Here is a 19,052-nt window from a genome sequence, read left to right as displayed (position 1 = left end):
GGGTTCAAGGAGAACACAATTAATCTGAACAATTTCAGATATACCAATTAGGTACATTAAATTTCCAGGTAAGTTTTTCTATGAACAAAAGGTGCTTGAAATTATTCTCTTTGGAACAAGAATGGACTTTCCAATGACAACTCCATCATCTTAAGACAGTTCATATTTTACACTGTTATTTTGCTTTATTATAGTAACAAAATGTCCTGCATCTAAACTCAGCAGTACACTTGAAAAATAAAACAAAACAATGCTGAGAAATCCAAAGCAATTTTTCCATCAAAACCCGGGCATTTTGTTTTCAAAAAAATTATTCAGAGGCCTAGCTAATCTAACAAATCCCAAAGCTAACCCCAAGCAGTTTTCTTTTGTTTACTGTCATATAACAACAATGTTAACAAGTGTAACAAATGCAAGTTATCTACTCACAGATGATTACACCTACCTATTCGGATAATGTGCACAGTGATATAGATGTCCTTCCTGAGTTCACTGCTACCCAAATCCTGCATGAGATCAGAACCTCATTATTTCTGATTCCTGCTTAAAATGTGACATTCAAAGAGATCTTTACACACTGCTTTCAATGTCCAGTGACAGTGATAAAGGAACAGCGAGTTCATTAATAGAATACTGACAAATTATGCCTTTAACACTTTAAATTGGTGGTGATGCACTCAAATCAACTGTTCTAAAATATCATGGGTTAGAATATGCTGTAATGCAGTAAAATCAGTGGGAGGACACTTGCTGCATGCCTTAAACAACAGCAGAGCATTTGTGCAATTCCTAATATTCTGAAAGTACAGAGCATGCTACATAAACAATCTTTTGGGTGTAAAATGCACGAGGAGGAAAATTAACTGGTCCTTGTTGCAGGGGGAAACACTGGCACATACACCCACATGAAAGTTGAGGAGAGTGTCCACTTATCACCAGAAAACATTCAGCTTCAGTGTTCTAGCAACACACTTTAACCAGCCTTTTAAATTGATGTTCATAACAATGTAAAAACTTAAGAGAGCAGTTGCAAGTGAACCACAGAATAACAGTGTCATTCAACTTCTATTTTCCAACAAAGATTAAGAATAGGAAGAACTCACCACAAAGAGAGAACAGTGTCTTTCAGGCTTTTCTGGACATTTTGGCAAACCATTTCTATTCAGTCTTAAAAAAAATCTTTCACTGTAAGAAAACAAATATGACAGATATGTTGAACAACACTGCAGCAAAATATATTTCATTTTGATCTTATTTCTAGATGTAACCTTCCTCAAGATATAAAAGAATTAAACAATTTATTTCTAAAAGTCTCAACTGTATCAATAAAAAAGAAAAAAGGAGACTAGTGAAGGGTGTTGATTTACTTAATCACCTAAAAAATTACTGAAAGCTCAACACAAAATAGAAGAGTGGTTGTCATTTAGAAGAATGATTTTGAATATCCTGCTACAAAGAGAGGTGCAAGCAATAAAATCCATTTATCCCAGAAGTGAAATTAGACGTGTCGCATTTTGGTATTTATTTTTGCTAAACAAATGTCAACATTGCCACGCTTGTATTCAATCAACATTATTTTTCATGGATAGGCAGATGATCTTAAGGGACATTTTTCCTACTTAACTTTATCAAAATCTCTCACTAGAGTACACCAATTTCAGCATTCTTATAAGAGTCCTGGAAGTTCCAGCACGGCAAACTTCATTTTTGGAATTCTGTTTTGCCACCTACTGTGGGGTGTTAAGTGCTTCAGCTGATATAAGTACTAATACAGCTAGTAAGCAGACGCAGAGAGTTCTTGTTTGAGAATAGAAGAGGTTATAAGACCACATTGAAAGCAAAATTGCTTTTTGAAACAGTCCTATTTGACAGTAGGTCCATTATGGGTCTCATCTAATCTCTGAGCAAACTAAGCCATTCAGGCATGTTAAGTCTATGAAAAAAGAAACTGCCCATGCTTTGGATAATTTTCTCCAAGATACAGCCTCACAGGAAATGTAACGATAGGACAAGGGGTAATAATCATATTTCTGCAGGGAGATATGTGGAAGATGGGAAAAGAAAAGAATTTGCAACTGTTATATATGTTTCTTTTCACTCTTTCACCCCCAGCCAGCTGGCCATTTGAGTCTGGATGCCCTTTTATGCCCAAATCGGAAACAAAATTGCCAAAGTGCAACTAGGTTTTCCTCAGCTGCACCCGCCTCTTCTGCTTATCCCTGAGGCTAAACGTGGTTTAGCTCTGCTCTACGCCATCCAAAGCTTTTCAAAATACCACTGGAAAATCACTAGGAGTATGCTGGATAAGATCCAGCTCAATAGAGACTAATTCAATCTTTATTTCAGCAGCATTTGCCTTGTAGAAAATCTGGATTGATCACAGAACGATTCACAGAACCATTCTCATTGAAAGGGACCTGAAAAGGCCTCTAAATCCAACCTCCTGCCCAAAGCAGGGTCAGCTGTAGGGCAGATTAGCTTGCTCAGGGCTTTAGCCATTCAGATCTTGAAAACCTTCATGTTATGGAGACCACGCAGCCACTCTGGAAAAGCCTTTTCACTAACTGTCCTCATTTTTTTTCCGTATGTCCAGATGGACCTTCTCTTGTTCCAATTTATATCCCTTGTCTCTAGTTATCCCACCATACACCATTGATCCTTTTGTAGGTACAGGCAGGTGACTTAGCTCTCCTCAAAACCGCTTCTTCTCCCCCCAAAGCCTCAGCCAGACCTCCCAGGGCAAGAGCTCCAGTCCACAAACAATGTTCAGCCTTCTGCTGAACTCACTTCAGTTCAGTAATATTGATCTTGTACTGGAGGACCCAAAGCTGGCGTGGTCTAACCAACACTGAGCAGAAGGGGATAATCGCTTCCCTTAAGCAACTGGCTACATTCTTGTTGATGGTGCCCAGAACACTGCTACACTCAAGAGCACAATTCTTAAGAGCTTCATCTGGCGAATACTTTATTCTTTTTTATGTGCCAGCTATCCAGGCTGAACGTACAAACACTCGGAGTTGTTCATTGTTACTCTTTGAAAACATTAGTCCAATCCTTAGCTATGCAGCTTCTTTATCAGACGGCATAAAAGGCAGAACCTAAGAATAGTAGAGTTGAACTCAAATACCTCAAAGTGCATGAAAAAGCTATTTTCTGAGGAACATTCATGTTTTATGATACAGTCAACTTCTGCAGCTTAGGTCTCCATGGAAACTTTAAAATGGAGTTTTAAAGACTGTTTATGTGAGTATATTTTTACAGAGAAACAAGCTGGTATTTTGCTGTTGATTTAAAAATGGTTTTCAAAATAATTCTGCCCTTTCATTTAGATTTAGCTCATTTGCAATACTGGAAAACACAGTAAAAAAAAAAAAGTGCAGAGCTTTGTCTCACACCAAGTTATTGTACATTGAGCAAGAATGATTATTTATATTACCAAAGCAGCTAAAGCTTTAGGACCCCACTATGTTGGGCACCATGCAAAATTGAATAAAGAGAAAAAAGACTCTGTTCCAGCAGTAACAATACAGCTCCTGTGCACTGAAGCCTGCAGTGCTTTGGGGTGCATCAATACAAATTTGGCCAATAAAAGGTGATTCTGAATTTCACCACCTTATCCTCAGTCTGTAGAACTATTTAAAAATAATACATCATCATTTCACTGCATCTTTTGTCTTTGAAGCAACCACTAGACATGTCAAATGGTATCTTTCTTTGAACCAACAAGAAACTGGCTTGCTGTGGATAACCTACCTTCATAGTTTACTTATGAACTGCAAATACTGAATTTAACTGCGAGTGTATTCTGTATTTATAGAAGCTTACATTCTCCAGAAACAAAGGCATATCTTTTGAAAGCTTCCTACTCACTATCCACTATGATATGAAAATTTCAAGCTCTGCTTACACTCACAGACCATGAGATTATGATTCACAACACAATTAAAAGCCAAGGACTCCTGTCATGCCACAAAGAAATGCACCGATTGCAGCAGACATGTAATGGTTATGCAGATCTGATTTCCTCATTTGAATTTGAAATTTTGTTTGACTGAAGCATGGGATGCAGTAGCAATGAAAAAGGCAAACTGAAAACAATAAATAATAAAAAAAATATTAATCCTTGTGCAGTGCTTTGATAATTTTTTTTTTCTTGAAACGTATCACAGCACCAGTTACAGCTCAGATTAAAACAGTTATCTTCCAACATTACCAACAGACTTGCAAGATTATGAGGAAAAATGGCACTGTTATTTCTAAGTACAGAGAGCATGTGTATTTATATAGCATTTCAAAGATTTGTGTAGAGACAAACAGGTTAGAAAATGGTTGAGGAAAGCAAACAGCCTTCCTAAAACAAAACAGAGACAGAATCCCCAAGATCTGAAAGCTTGGCTTCAAAGAGCAGCAAAAACTCCAGAGGGTTAAACCCAGGGCTACTATCTTACTGCACAGCAATCTTCTCAGCAGTCAGTTACACATACATACACATGGCAAATACACACAGCGGTACCCCAAAGCAGAAATACCTTTCCTTTGTATTAAGATTATTTGATTCTAGTTCAGACTGCGATGGATTTTTTATGAGCACAAATCTCACCACTTAAACATGCTCTACACATTTAAACTCTGCTGTCTTCCCACTGAAAATAAGGAAATAACTAATGCTGGAGAGATTAATTTAAGAAGGTCAACAAGGGATTTTTGTACTGTAACTTCCTATGTATTAGCGAAGTAACAATGTGTTCCAAATCTGCAGGCTTAACGCACACATTTAAAAGAAACATGGCCACAAACTGTTCTATTTTCATAAGTGACCCCTATTTCCTTAGTATTAGCAGGAAAATGTTACCAGTCACATGTTACCAGTCTAGACAGATTGCTTGCTCTATGATTTACAAACACACTATCAAAAAAGAACCAGACAGATTTATACCACATGGCATATTCTTGTGCTAAAGCTATATCATCAAATAGTTCTCGGTATAGCTTCACTTTCAGACATCTTTATAAATTCTCTCTACCTAAATATAAGTTACAGTGATTTCTAAAGCAAACAATGAGAAACAATAAGAGAACACTGCCACATAATTCACCAGCTCAAGTGTATCACATTCCAGAACACCATTAATGGGCGTTCATTAAGAACTTGAATCTGAATTGACTTCATTTACAGCTAAAGGCTCATTGACTTCATAAAACCAAGATCAGATGCAAAATATTACCCTCATACCTAGTGGTGAAATGTAGAGAAACGTAGTACAACATGTCATATGTTAATTAATAAAGCCTTAAAAATACATTCTTAATCAGAGAAAAACATGACTTAGCAGTACAAGCTGTTCCACAGTAAGTCAGCCCCTGTATTTTAACTCTCTTAGGCACTTATGAAAACCATACCTAAATTTCTAACTGTAAAATAAGTAGCAATGAGCAAAGGGGGAGAAAAAAAGGAAGATAGTACTATAAAAATAGATTGCAGTCAATTTCAGATAAAGATCAAAGCGTTAACACTGACAAAAATAAATCAAACAGAACGATATTATGATGTTATACTGAAGCTTATCCTCCTCTCTCCTCACCATGCTGACAACATGGAGGATGGAGAAGAAAAACATTTTCTGATGCAGGCTTTATACTTTGAAGCCCAATTTTTATGAACATACCTTACATTGTTTTGGATATTTGCATCTTCATTTTAACTGAGAAGCAGTGTTACATATTTCTTGGAAAGAATAACAAGTTACTTAGGAAACATTAATTTTAACTTCTTCTTCATGAGGTACCACAGGAGCCAAAATATGACAATACAGTTTTAAAAGACAGACAGCAGGCTGGATTGTATCAGCAGGTATTTACAACTAAAGAAACAACAAGCACCAGAAGCTGGAGCTTGTTGTGAGCTTACTCTGCCACCACAGATCAACATTTTGCAGCACAGCATTATCAGTGCACAGACCTACAGATACTTTAAGCTGAATTACAGTCTTGATTATTATCCTAGTCACTGACTGAAGTAACAGCATGGATACAAGCAGATTTGCTGTATCTCTCCCCAAAGATAGAAATTGACCTTGAAGAGAGCAAGAGGAATTGTGTAAAAAATGAAGGGAAACAAAAGCATTTAAGAAAATCCCCTCCCTCCGACACCACCTGGACTCCTATTTATTCAACACCATTTAGGGGAGCAAGTCTGTCTCCTTTTGTGCCCAAACCTTGTGGCAGCAGTAAGTGTGACTGCACCGTTTTCTCCATAAGATGATCTGTAAAGCCACCAGAAAACCACTAGTGTTGAATATATGTCATTCATTACCTAAATCTGTCAGAAATATGCCATTTCTGGTGCACATATCCGTATTCTAATACCACATTCCTTTCTGAACATAACCATCTAAGCTCCACCAGCTACAAGACAGGTCACACCCCTTGCAGCGCTTTCATCATGGCAATCAAAACCAATTATTTCTCCTGTTACTTTCCAGTTTTTACAATATGAACGAAGAGGGTTATTTGTTAAAGCACACGAGAGACTTAATGGATACCACAGGTTCCTCTTGCTTGGGTTGGTTAGTTTGCTTTAAAAAAAGCATCTGTGTACACAAGATCAGAGCAAGGATCTACACAAGCTAGCACAACCCTTACTCCAACAACGGCAAGTACATCATGTTTGAGAAAGAATCTTTTAAACAGTAGATAGGTAGGTACGTTTGTTTCACTGAATGTGGGTTTTTGTGAGAGAAACTGAGCTACATTATGAAATACAACTGATTTCTAACATACTCTCAACACCTGGGAATACCATATCTGTACTTGTTAATTTGAGGGCATTTGAAAGACATGATTAAAACCAGGCTCTGTCTTCCCATAGAATATAAAATCAAAACATTTCAAAAGCATTTTCTTGCTAAACTACACTTGTGCCTTTTTTTAGAAACTCATTCCTACCATATCTACTTCATTTTACGTATCCACAAATGTGGTTATTTTGCTGCAAATTCACATGCAGCAGCTCCTGTACAAATGCTGAACAGGCCAGTCTGGGCAGTCAGGCCAATGCAAATGGGCTTGTTGAAATGCCAGTTCTGCAAAAAATACTTGGAACGCTACCCTGAAGCAAAATGTTATTCTCTTGCTATTCAAGAACGGCCAGTATTTAAAGAGCAATTAATCAAAAATGTCTCATTAATGACAGCAAATTACACGGCACTGCACAAAGTCAGATTAAATGAATGATTAGTAAAAAGTATTATTAAAACATCTAGAGGCTCTTAAAGCCAGGACAAACCCTTTTGATCACCTGGCAACGAAGGGCAATATAAATCTGCAGAAAATACATTTATTACTACTATAAGGCCAAAACGTTCGAGGACGCAGCTGTGCCAAACATTCTTTCATACACATTCTTCCCACTACATAAATCATATCTGCTTATACTGTTGAAGAGGATTTAAAACTAAGCAACAACAAAAAAATAATTATTTGTGATGACTAAATAAAATACAATTTTGCTATTGATAACTGAAAGCTGAAAAAAATTCAAATATTTATAGGTACCAGGGAGAATGAGGACAGAGCTACAGAAATATTTGTAAGATACCAGCTTACTGATTTTGAAGTTTCTCATTGGTCATGGTATGTTCCTGTGAAGAGTTTCTAAATCGAGAACATGAGTTTTCAGGCCAAAACCAGAGTCAGATAAAAATAAATAAATAAATAAATGAAAATCTTCCTCCTGTAAGGTAACTAGCCAGAACATTCATGGAGTACCTATGAGGCTCAAGTTCCAATGTTCGATTAGTGTATGTTGAATACTTTACGGATCCAGCTAGTAGTTACAGTAAGCATGTCATTTACTTTATTTTCAAAACTCTCTTGTTTTGTAAAACAACAAATGGAAATGCAATTAATAGGGCACACCGAGTGGGCCAGCACTTTAGTGTTCTTACCTCTGATGTGGAGGAACTCCAGAGCAGGCAGTTCAAGTCAGAATTCTCAAGGAAAAAGTATTATTCACTTGAGGCACGTCCTTCACATTTCCAGACTTACTGGGACCAAGAAATAACTTTTTTGTTAATCTCCTCTGATGACTCCTACTCCAGAATTTCTCCTCATCTAGGATCCAAGCAGAGAAGCCCTATGACTTTTACTGCTTCACTACTCATGCCAAGAAAAGGCTGACTGACTATATATGTCCTGACTATATTCCTGCACGTAGGAATCTTTCTGCTCACATGAATAACTGGAAAAAATGAGGCATGTTTTCTGAAGGGAACCTTTCAAAGTTTCTGGAATTTCAGGCTTCTCTTTTAAGCTACGCTTTATAACCCTGTATTTATTTCCAATTACAATCACATCAAATACATTCTTGTCCATAAGGGCAAATTATCATGTGCTTTGTCTTAAACAAAGCTAATAATGAAACAATTAAGCCTGCTTATTTATTGTGTACATATATATATACATATATATCAATATAAAGGATGACATAAATTAAAAAAAAAAAATTAGCAACCACATTCACAAATGTACATACCATGCTACTCATCTAAAGAGGTATTTTTATTCCAAATGTGTTAATCGAGCAGTGACTGCTCTCTTGCCAAAGTGGCCTTTACATTTCATTTGAGGTGTTTCAACCCCCCTGCTAAAGTAAGGACTACCTACTGAATGAATAGGAAGTAAATAAAACCAGGCTGGTTTTGGTTTACCTTTTCCTAAGGAGGGACAAAAGAGAGTAAAAAGTGACTGATCCAGAACAGATGACTCTTAAAATAAGAGTCTGCTAGGCAGAAAAGCCAAGACGTTTCATCTCTCCTGCATCTATGAGGTATAGTTATATATGCATTGATTTTGTCTAATTTGCTGTGGTACAGTTTTAATACTGTGCAACATGAGATATTTTTGTGCACACTGCACAGGAAATTGAAAGTAACACTGAGCCACCCCGTGCGGGGATCCAGTGGAAATGCAGATTATGCTTTTGTGGAAATATTATAAAGGAAAGGTAACCCTGAGCTAGTTCATTGCTTCTGGTTCCCCTGGATTGCTCATTCTTACCAGAAACCCTGCAAGCTCCTTTAGCTCAAATCCCTGCCCTGCGTAGCAGGCACATCTGCATGCAGAAAGTCAGGATTCAAGACTACTTCCAGACAAAATTCATCCACAGAATCATCCATGGATAATGCGAAGTATCCGAGTACTAAATTCCAAGAAACAGCATTAATAAAGGTTACACAAATTTAAAAAAGATAGTATTTCGGGGGAAAAGTCAGAGTAACCTGTCACCTAATAATAGATGAAAAATTATATGGAGCACTTAGATTGAGTATAGTATCTAATATAGCATTGTACTGAGCACACTTTCAGATACATACATTTTTTCTTCACAAAAATTCTATGTTGCTGAAAAAACAAAAATAAAGTCTAGTCTGAACTCTGCCTCTCTAGTCAGCATTCACTCCTCCCAGCAATCCTATGCTATTGAAATCAGGTAACTTAGTCTGAGATGCAGTTAAAATATATCCTTAGACAACTGGAAAACACACACTTTTTTCCTGAGAATGATATTCATTCTCCTAGATAATGGTAGAAACAAACCCCTCTCTTTATGCAGAGTTATTTATTAATAAAGTCTCTTAATTTCCATGGCATTCAGAAACACAAATATTAAATACTGAACAATCATATATTCTACATACAGGAGCAAAAAATCTGAACATCAACTTATGTGCGTGCAGGTATGCACGTAGATAAAAACTCATTCTATCTCTCAGTCCAGCTTTTGTATCTGAAATACATTGCACCATCTAAAATTATTTCCAAATCTACCATTACCAAACTTAATTCATTCTCTGCTTTAACATTAGAATGAAATAATCAAGAGCCTGGAAAGGATATGGAAAGGAAGAACAGACACACATACTGTACACAACAAAATCAGCCCAAAATAACATTTCTAGCATGAAACACATGCTTGATAATCCTGATATGAAAAGAATCTTAAAGAAATTGAAATTAGTTAGCAAGTGTTTCTCAACCAAAATTTCTTGACCAAGTTGATAAACTTCTACAATGAAATGACTGGCCTGGTAGATGAGAGAAGTGGACACTGTCTGTCTGGACCTCAGTAAGGCCTTTGACATTGTCTCCCATAAATCCTCCCAGAGAAGCTGTTGATGTACGGGCTGAATGCACAGACAGCAAGGTGGCTTGAAAACTGCCTGAATGTCTGGACCCAGATGGTAATGATCAGTGGCACAAAACCCAGTTGGAGGCCAGTACCTAGCAGTGTACTCAGGGGTCAATAGTGGCTCCAGTCCCGTTTAATGCCTTCATTAATAATCTGGATGATGGGGCCCAGTGGACTCTCAGCAAGTTTGCTGATGACACAAAGCTGAGAGAAGTTCCTGATACACCAGAGATTTGGGCTGCCATCCAGAGGGATCTCAAAAGGCTGGAGAAATGGGTTGACAGAAATCTGAGGTTCAACCAGGAGAAATGCAAAGTTCTACACCTGGCCGGGGGGAACAGTCCCACGCACCTGGAAAGCAGCTTGGCAGAAAAGGACCTGGGCATCCTGGTGGACACCAAGTGGAACATGAGCCAGCAATGTGCCCTTGTGGCAAAGCAGGCCAATGGTATCCCAAGCTGCATTAGACAAATTTTTGCCAAAAGGCTGAGAATGGTGATCCTTCTCCCCTGTACTCACGTTGGTTACACTACACCTGGAGTACTGTGTCCCACGCTGGCCTCCCCAGTACAAACAGACATGAACATAGCAGAGAGAGTCCAAAAAGGGCTGTGAAGATGATTAAGGGACTGAAGGGAAAGGCTGAGAGAGCTGGGACTGTTTACCCTGGAGAGGAGAAGGCTCAGAGAAGATCTTATTGATTTATACAAATACCTGAAGGGAGGATGCAAAAAGGATGGAACCAGGCTCTTTTCAGTGGTGCCCAGTGACAGAGCCAGAGGCAATGGGCACAAACTGAAGCACAGGAGGTTCCTTCCAAGTATCAGGAAACTATTTCTTTACTGTGAGGGCATCTGAGCACTGGCAGAGCTTGTCCAAGGAGGTTGTGGAGTCTCTATCCTTGGAGACATTTAAAAGCCATCTGGACATGGTCCTGGCCAACCACATTAGGGGGGTTAGATCAGATGACTTCTAGAGTTCCTTTTCCAACCTCAACCATTCTGTGATTTTGTGATTACATGTAAGTAGCACATAAAGGCAGGACAGAAAGAGAGCTGGGTCATTTGGGTCTACACAGAAATACAGTTCTTTACACACTGTTCTCCATTCTCCACCTCTGTGAGTTAGTAACTGCCATTCTACAACACTTTACCACTTGTCTTTACTTATCCTGAAGTTCCAAATTACTACAATTAATGAACTGTTCCTCACAACAGCATGCAACATATTCTTCATTAGCCAGAGAGCCAACTATAAAGGATTCCTCTCCTGTACTTTTGTAATAACTTCCGTAGTCTTGCACTGAATACACACCCTGTGGCTTTGCAAATATATTCTCCATCTGCTTTGTGGTCTAGTGCTTGACATTGTTTAAAAGCAACAAAAAAATTAACTATCCAAGTATCCTGCATTTAGAGTGCTGTTGTCTGGAGGACTGATCCTAAATAAACTAGATATTAAAACTCAAGTGTAAGCTACTTACACACTTAAATTAATACTGAGTCTTTGAAATCTCTCTCAAGAGAGGCCACAGGGATATCATCAAAGAATGACATCCTGGGTTCTCAGTAGTGAGCCTTCTGGGTAATGGAAAGGTATTATCAGCTTGATCCAAGAGCCATCCAAGCTCACACTTGCTCTTGTTCTGACTGTTAAGAATAGTCAGTTGTGTAAACTTTTGTTAGAAGAATGATTAAAAGTCAGGTTCTTCGAGCTCTGCTAGAGCAGAGCAGATCTCGGGTTTAAAGATGCTGATGAAGGTTGCAAAAAGTCTTTAAACATTCTCTTACTATACAAAAATCCTTCAAGATTTGCATAGAATAAGGGGAGGGGAGAAGAAATGTTTGTTTCTTAAAGGGAGAAAAACTGCCATTGTGGCTTTAAAAAAAAAAAATAGAACCCAAAGTAGTAAATATTTTTACGAAAAAAACATGGATTTCAGCTTTTTGGCAAGTAATTTAACGGATTAAAGTAACAGCAAAACTGAAAGAAGAAAGGCATAAAAAGATTAATGATATGTCTGAATGTCACTAAAAAGGTGAGGTTGAGAATACAACGAAGCAAGGGTAATCTTCTTTGATATGGTCTGGAGTTTACACAATCATTAAACACATAAACAAAAGCTCACAAAATAGAAAATGAAGTTTGCTTTCATCCGTCTTGGATAAACAGCCGATTCCTCTGTGCTGTTTAAGAATCTGTGCTCATTTGAGGGCAATATGATAGTTACAAACAAGGTTGTTCAAGGTGAAAGGAAAAGGAGGATTAGCATGGCAACTTATCTCTGCTCCTCGCACAGATGGGGCCAGAGGCATCAATCATTTGTGATAAGATATTCATATCATATTGACACAGACACAAAGTGTGCATCAATTAAAGAAAATCTTACTGCAGTCTTTCTGAAGTGTTGCCTCGAAATTGTTCTATTAACAGCATTGCTATTTGGAAAAAATATAACATTAAGAAAATGGTTTAGAAAAGAGACTGCTACACAAAATCTGTGTGTCACATTGCGGATTTAAGAAAAACAATTTCTATAGCAGTAGAAACAGAGAGGCACAAACACTACATAAATGTAAAGGTCAGCAAAGCAACTGGGACTTTGGGCAGGAGATGATGCAGCATTCTTATGCACACTCATCAGTGCCAAGAACAGGGTCTGCAATCTGAACTGAACAAGTGCAGGTAGCAGGTTTAAAACCCTCATTCCCCTTCTCATGATACACTGCCCAGTGCTATTGATATTCTCAAAATTCTCTTAAAAAAAACAGGGAAGATCTCTGGACAACAATGTGCTACAAAAATAAGGTATACAAATATGGTCTTACAGTACTTACATTGGAAAGGCAGATATTTCAGAAGACATTGGGATATTTGAATTTTTGACTACAGTCATCTGCCAAATATATTCTTTGAGGTTTTGTTTTTTTGTAAAAGCAGAATATTCTTGGGGCAACAAATAAAGTTAACAGAGTCTCAGTGAATAACGCACATTGTCTGGGAAACAGCTAAGTTGTTACTTTGTCCCTTGCAATTTGTTAGGCTGATTCTATTAAAAGCCGATAAGTGAAATCTTTCCAGGATCTGATTTAAAAAAAAAAAATTAAAAAATCAATATATGTTTGATGAAAGGATTGATGTTCTTAGAGTTTCAGTGTAAATGGGCCTTCTGGCTACACTAAGGTCATCATTGTTGCAGACTGCTGTATTCAGTAAGTGATATGACCTCGTTGGGGGAGAAAGCACATACTATGCTCAGCTGTCTTTTATTTCTCTGAAAATCTGCCACTACAAAACCAGTAACTGTGTCATCTATTGAAGTACATACTAGTGACTTTGTAAGTGTGATCTAACATCAGGAAAAGGTTCATCTCACTAATTTTTGTGCTAGTAAGAGAAGATATCCCCAATGCAAATTACCACAGTACTCTAAATGCTGGGAATCTAAGCACCTTCATATTCCAGCTTTATAGAACAGAAACTACTGATTATTTCTTAGGAACAGAAAAATCTCAAAACTTCACAAATCTCATAAATGACCACACATTACAATAGATTCATAAAGCAGATAAAGTGGAGCATCAGAACACAAGGTCATTGCACTCTGCATTTTTCTACTAGACCACAAGTAGTAGTTGCCTAATGACTTAGGCAACCAATAGACAAACAACACAGCAAGTTTGTGACAGACCTTAAGGTGTTGTCACACACAGCTTTTAACCTGCACTTTCCCCAGAAATGAGTAGAAGAGTCAGTGTATCCAGGTTTCACATCTCCATTATTGCCAGTGGGCTTCAGCATCGTTGCAGGGTGAGAACTGCAGTAGCAGGGGAGTGTGGACATTGTCTCTTCTCATATATCCTGTTTCTGAGGGAGGCTGATCATTTCATGTATGCATCTGCCAGGGCCCTAAAGACCTCTGAAATATCCCACCCATTTGTAATGAATAAAAAACTATACATCATACCATACTGTTGTGCACCAAGACCAACTACCTTTGGTTTGACTCTGTGATAACATCGTTACACCACTTCCAGGTCTAGTCCAGAAAGACCATGTAAATCTCCAGCTGGCACACCTCTGTTTCCAGAGTTCATTTTGTGATATAGATATACCTTATATTCGTTATTATGAAAACTCTCTTGGTTTCAGCTTTTTCAACACGTTGAGAGGTCTCTGCTTTTTGTGAGGGTTTTTTCTTGTGTTTTTTCTTCTTTTGGGAGTGTGCATGTGTTTGTTTTGCAGATGGTTGTAAACTACCTTCACAAAGTTCATCTTCTCATTCCCCCCATGCCCTAGAAGGCACTTTGGATTCACGACAACACATTCTTCAAGGTTTGCCAGTAACAGGATGAGGAAGTTCACACATAATAAAGCAGCTGCAAACAGACACTAGAGTCAGCGATCAATAACTGAAGGTCAGATCACAGCAAGCATGTGACAAACAGCTCTAGAATTTGTGCTTTCATGTGAACGTGAAATCCAATCCATTTGCTTTCATGCCACCACTACTGCCATAACCTCGTTTTCAGCAATCCATAACACCCAAATTGTTTTCTGTCAAGGTCTGAAGCTCTCTCCTAAATCTATCACCTGCTGCACCATTCACTGGAGTAAACACAAAAGATGTGCCCTGATGCACACTGAAGTCCCAGAAATGACAGTAAACCATGTTTTGGTGACTAACATCCAAAGTGCAGGCCAGAATGAAGTGTTGGTATTTAGCAGCTAATACTCTAACAACAGTTGCTCATATATGATTTCATTACCAATAAAAATCAAGTTACTCAGTATAACCTTCCTTCAAAGGACTGGTTAGTTACCTTGCCCAGCTATGAAGCGCAGACATAATTTTGTCAAATTCAGCCCAAATTCCACATGGTGCCCCAAGTTCCTGTTGCCATATTTAAGACAATAACTAGCACACAGCCGTGACTTTGGACACGTTTTGAGTAACATTTTTTATCCTATTAGCAGGCTCTTTCTATGGTGAGGAGAGCAGAGAAGAATATAGTGGCCAAAAACCAGCAACAAACTATGAACGGGAACCTTCTGACCAGAAACTGATCTCCCATCACCACTGCACAAGCATTTAGTGGTTCAGTCTTCCTGGCATGTTCCTAGAACAGTGTGTATAAGGGTCTTGCACTAACTCTGTTCTCCTGTGCTCATGTTTATTAAGTGCATCATGGTTCTACTATGGTTCACTCATGTTCTCTGTCTCAGCCAGAAATATGTTGGGAGTAGAAAAAACTACTGGTAATTAAAAATTACAAGGTTACCAGAATTTAAGGTCTAGGACAAACAGAAAAAGAACAGTTCCAGAATCAGCTCCCAGCTGAAAAAAGAGGCCAAACAAACCCTACATGGATATGAAATAGAGTTTGACTGTTACACTGAAGAACAGGCCCTTCCTCATTGAAGTACAGGCTCCTTTCACAAAAATACTCAATTCACTGAGGGCAGCCCTCCAGTCTCATGTACCTAGGAGAACTCATCTCATAAATATTACAAAGGAAGCAACAGTTCCAAGTTTTGAATGTGTGATGATTAGGAGAGAGGAAAGCAGAGACATTGAAAAATTACCCTTAGGTCACAGAGCTAATATTCAGCTTTATGCATACATGTATGTATGTTCCTACACAAGCAAAACCAACTGAAAACTGAAATAGGTAAACAAGACAGAAAAATATACATTACTGAAACTTAAAATGATACTACAAGCTATTATGTTTAGAAACGGAATTTCAAAAGGAAGGAGAAAATTATCCTGAATCAAGCCTATCTTTTTTTGTTTCTAAATGTGAAATTTGTTACCTGGATCAAAACATACAATGCATATTGACAAAACTTATGTAAAATCAGTATTCCAGTGAAAAATCGTGTGGTACCTGATGGGCCGATTTTCTTTGCTATCAAAGAGCGAGAAGATGACTTCCAGTTCCTCTCCCAGATTGGAGCACATTAGACTCTTCATCTGAACAAAAAGGTGGTGGCTGCTAGCTGGTACTGGTGTGTCTTTTTTTCTGTGACGATGCTCCATCTGAAAATAAGCCAAACAACGCAGCAGGCAGTTCGAATTAATAGTAAAAATCTCAAAACAAGAGGCAAAATAAATGTAATACAGAACTACTTTCTTAATATCAACTTTTAAATTTCTAATTTAGTATTAACTTGTAATAGGTTTTTTCTTTTGCCTTTTTTTTTATCTCAGAAGAACACAAGGTGGAAATTATCTCTATGAGAAAAATAGTAATCTCTAGAAGTTTCCCTTTTTTCTACTCATAAAATTCTAAGCCACTTTAAAGCTTTGTGCTGTAACAATATAGTATTTCATAGCTGGTTTAAATAGTTAAGGATCTGATATTCTAGTATGCAAACACACAAAAAATGTTTTTGTAGAAGACTAAATACCAGTATTTTAAGATGCAAAAACATCACGCCCATATTTTATAATCTTTGAATTATAAAAGTCTTCAGATACAAAAGTGACTAAATTCTCTTGATTTGACTTCACAGTTTATACCTTCACCATTTTAATCACATAATAGAGGTAGGACAATATTAAGTTGTACTATTTCTGTCTTACATTGTACCAAAGATAATTTCAAACACCAATCTTTCTTAAGCTATTTTTAGCTTTTTTTTTTTTTCCCTCTTTATTTTTGAAAATGCACTCCAAGAGCTCCATCATTAGTTTTCTGGGTTATTCTTCTTCTTTATGTTTCTTCTTATGATTAATGGTTCCTCACTGTATTTCATCTAGTGCTTCAACAGGATTCCATAAGATTACATTTGGCTTTGAAGAAACTGCTCAAAGGTATACCGACTCTAGCATTAAAAAATTACTATTAGGCTTGACAGCACAAGTTATCAACATAAGTAGTTAAAAATGATCAGAAATATATTATAATTTAAGGTCCTCAGCAAATTGTAGCAATTCTATTTTTTGCTCTATTTTACATTTAAATATGAAGTAAACACAAATAAAATTTAGTTTAAATAAAAGCTTAGTCTTAAACAAGTAAGGCTCAGAATTGTGTATCTGTAACAGCTGCAGTACTTAAATATAATCCAAAGCCCATATAAATGAATTAGCAAGTTTTCTTAAAACTCACTGCAGATTAAATCAGAATTAAATTAAACCAGAAGTATCAGGGCTGGTTTTAGCAAGTCAAGATGGGCTTTCACACAGACCAAAAGGAGAGCTTTCCTATGCAATTTAACTGCTATTTACATTAATATATTAGAAAATATCAATAGCACAGTATGATTAATTGTGACAATACTTGTACCATAAGTATATTATTGTATTTCCACAAATCTTATCTAACAGGACTCATGGGCCTATCACAGCTGTAATGAAAAGGAGTCTTATAAGCTTTTATCAACTATTGAATTCCTGTTAAGTCACAATTCTAATATATCCGAAAACAAAACTTGTGCATGTTTACATATACAAATTTGATATCAAAACATCCCATACAAATGTAGAGATAACATAACTGTTCAACAGAAAATTACTTTCCTCATAGTAAAACTCATTACATTATCAAATGCCAGTTTATTCGATCAAATAAAGTACTTCTGGTTAAGGAGAAGAAAGCTGCCTTCAAAACATCAGTATGTAATTTGGTAGCAAATGTACAGAGTATCATATTCGCATACCAGCCTGTAGAGCTCTGTAATGCTGATGTCTTCAGGATCCACCATAGCATATTCTTTTCTTGGAACTAAGTCAAGTCCAAGTTGTCTGTATGAGAAATTGAATAACAGTAAGTAGTTTCTGCATACAAAGGAAATAAATTAACTTGTTTCTTTTCACATATAGTATAAACATTCTAACAAACACTGTGTTAATTGGCATTCTACAGCTGGCTTCAGTTTAATGTATTTTGGATGTATTCTACATTCACGGGTGTTTCTTCCCCTTTCTTCACTTTGTAACATTAATAGAATATGTTTTTCCACAATTTTATATTTGTTTTACATTGCGGACAACGTACAATGGATATTGTCCTTTGTAGTATTGTGGACATTGTACAATGTGAATTGCACTAGTATTGTCAATTAGAATGACAGACATAGAAAAGATAAAAAGAAAATCCACCAAATGTCAAAACATCAGGTTTTTTTAATTTGGACTGGATGACACCAAAGCTGTTTGGCTGTATCCCCTCAACAAAATAATGAAATGAACATGAATCAATGGGGAAAAAAGTTATTTTGAGCATAGCAGCAAGCAATGAAGACTAAGAACACATACAGGGCAGTCATGCTGAGTTTAGAAAAACCTGAAAGATGACAGCACTTTTTAAAAAAAATGTTTTCAAGAGTAGGAACTGACCAATTAAAAAATGGTCACAATTCCATTCGGCTAGCACAAAATTCTAAGCAGACAGTTAAATCGTACACAGTTAATCACAGTTCTTTCAATATGCTAGGTATTTAGGCTTTCAGATAGCAGAAGTTGCAGAAACTCCTGAAATTCAGTTAATTCTACTATTGAATATTGCTGCACTTAGCATTTAACTGAATAAATATAGGCTAAAGAAAAGATGTTGGAAACAGCACCCAAATGCCAAAAGGTATTTTACCATTTTTCTCACTTCTATTTTTTTTTTAAGATAATACAATTTGTATTAGCTTTTATTATTTATTCAGATAAAAGAAAGATGCAGAGCATAGTAGCAAGATGTGTGTTAGAGATGCCCAAGGAAGAACTGAATTGTGAGACCCAAGTCATAAAAGAAGCAATGTCAGTCAATATAGTTTTGGTTAAGACAACAGAGCTGTGCTGACTGGGTCACATAGGAATCTGGCCAGGTTAAAGAAGATATATATCTTAAAGAAGATATAAAAG

At 37.0% G+C, this 19,052-nt stretch overlaps 1 protein-coding gene across 3 annotated transcripts in view; it reads right to left on the bottom strand.

The window, feature by feature from the left end:
- DOCK4 (dedicator of cytokinesis 4) overlaps positions 1–19,052 on the bottom strand; it is a 235,345-nt gene that overhangs the window by 122,654 nt on the left and 93,639 nt on the right. For all 3 annotated transcript variants that reach the window (XM_082050185.1, XM_082050186.1, XM_082050187.1), the window contains exons 7-10: positions 17,858–17,942; positions 16,081–16,232; positions 1,104–1,185; positions 446–506 (exon numbers count right to left, since the gene is read on the bottom strand). In XM_082050185.1, coding sequence (XP_081906311.1) covers positions 446–506; positions 1,104–1,185; positions 16,081–16,232; positions 17,858–17,942 — 380 coding nt within the window. The remainder of the gene's footprint in view (positions 1–445; positions 507–1,103; positions 1,186–16,080; positions 16,233–17,857; positions 17,943–19,052) is intronic.

The sequence above is a fragment of the Streptopelia decaocto genome (genome assembly GCF_964273445.1).
Source record: "Streptopelia decaocto genome assembly, chromosome: 1".
Lineage (NCBI taxonomy): Eukaryota > Metazoa > Chordata > Aves > Columbiformes > Columbidae > Streptopelia > Streptopelia decaocto.
This window is presented reverse-complemented; position numbering and strand designations above follow the sequence as displayed.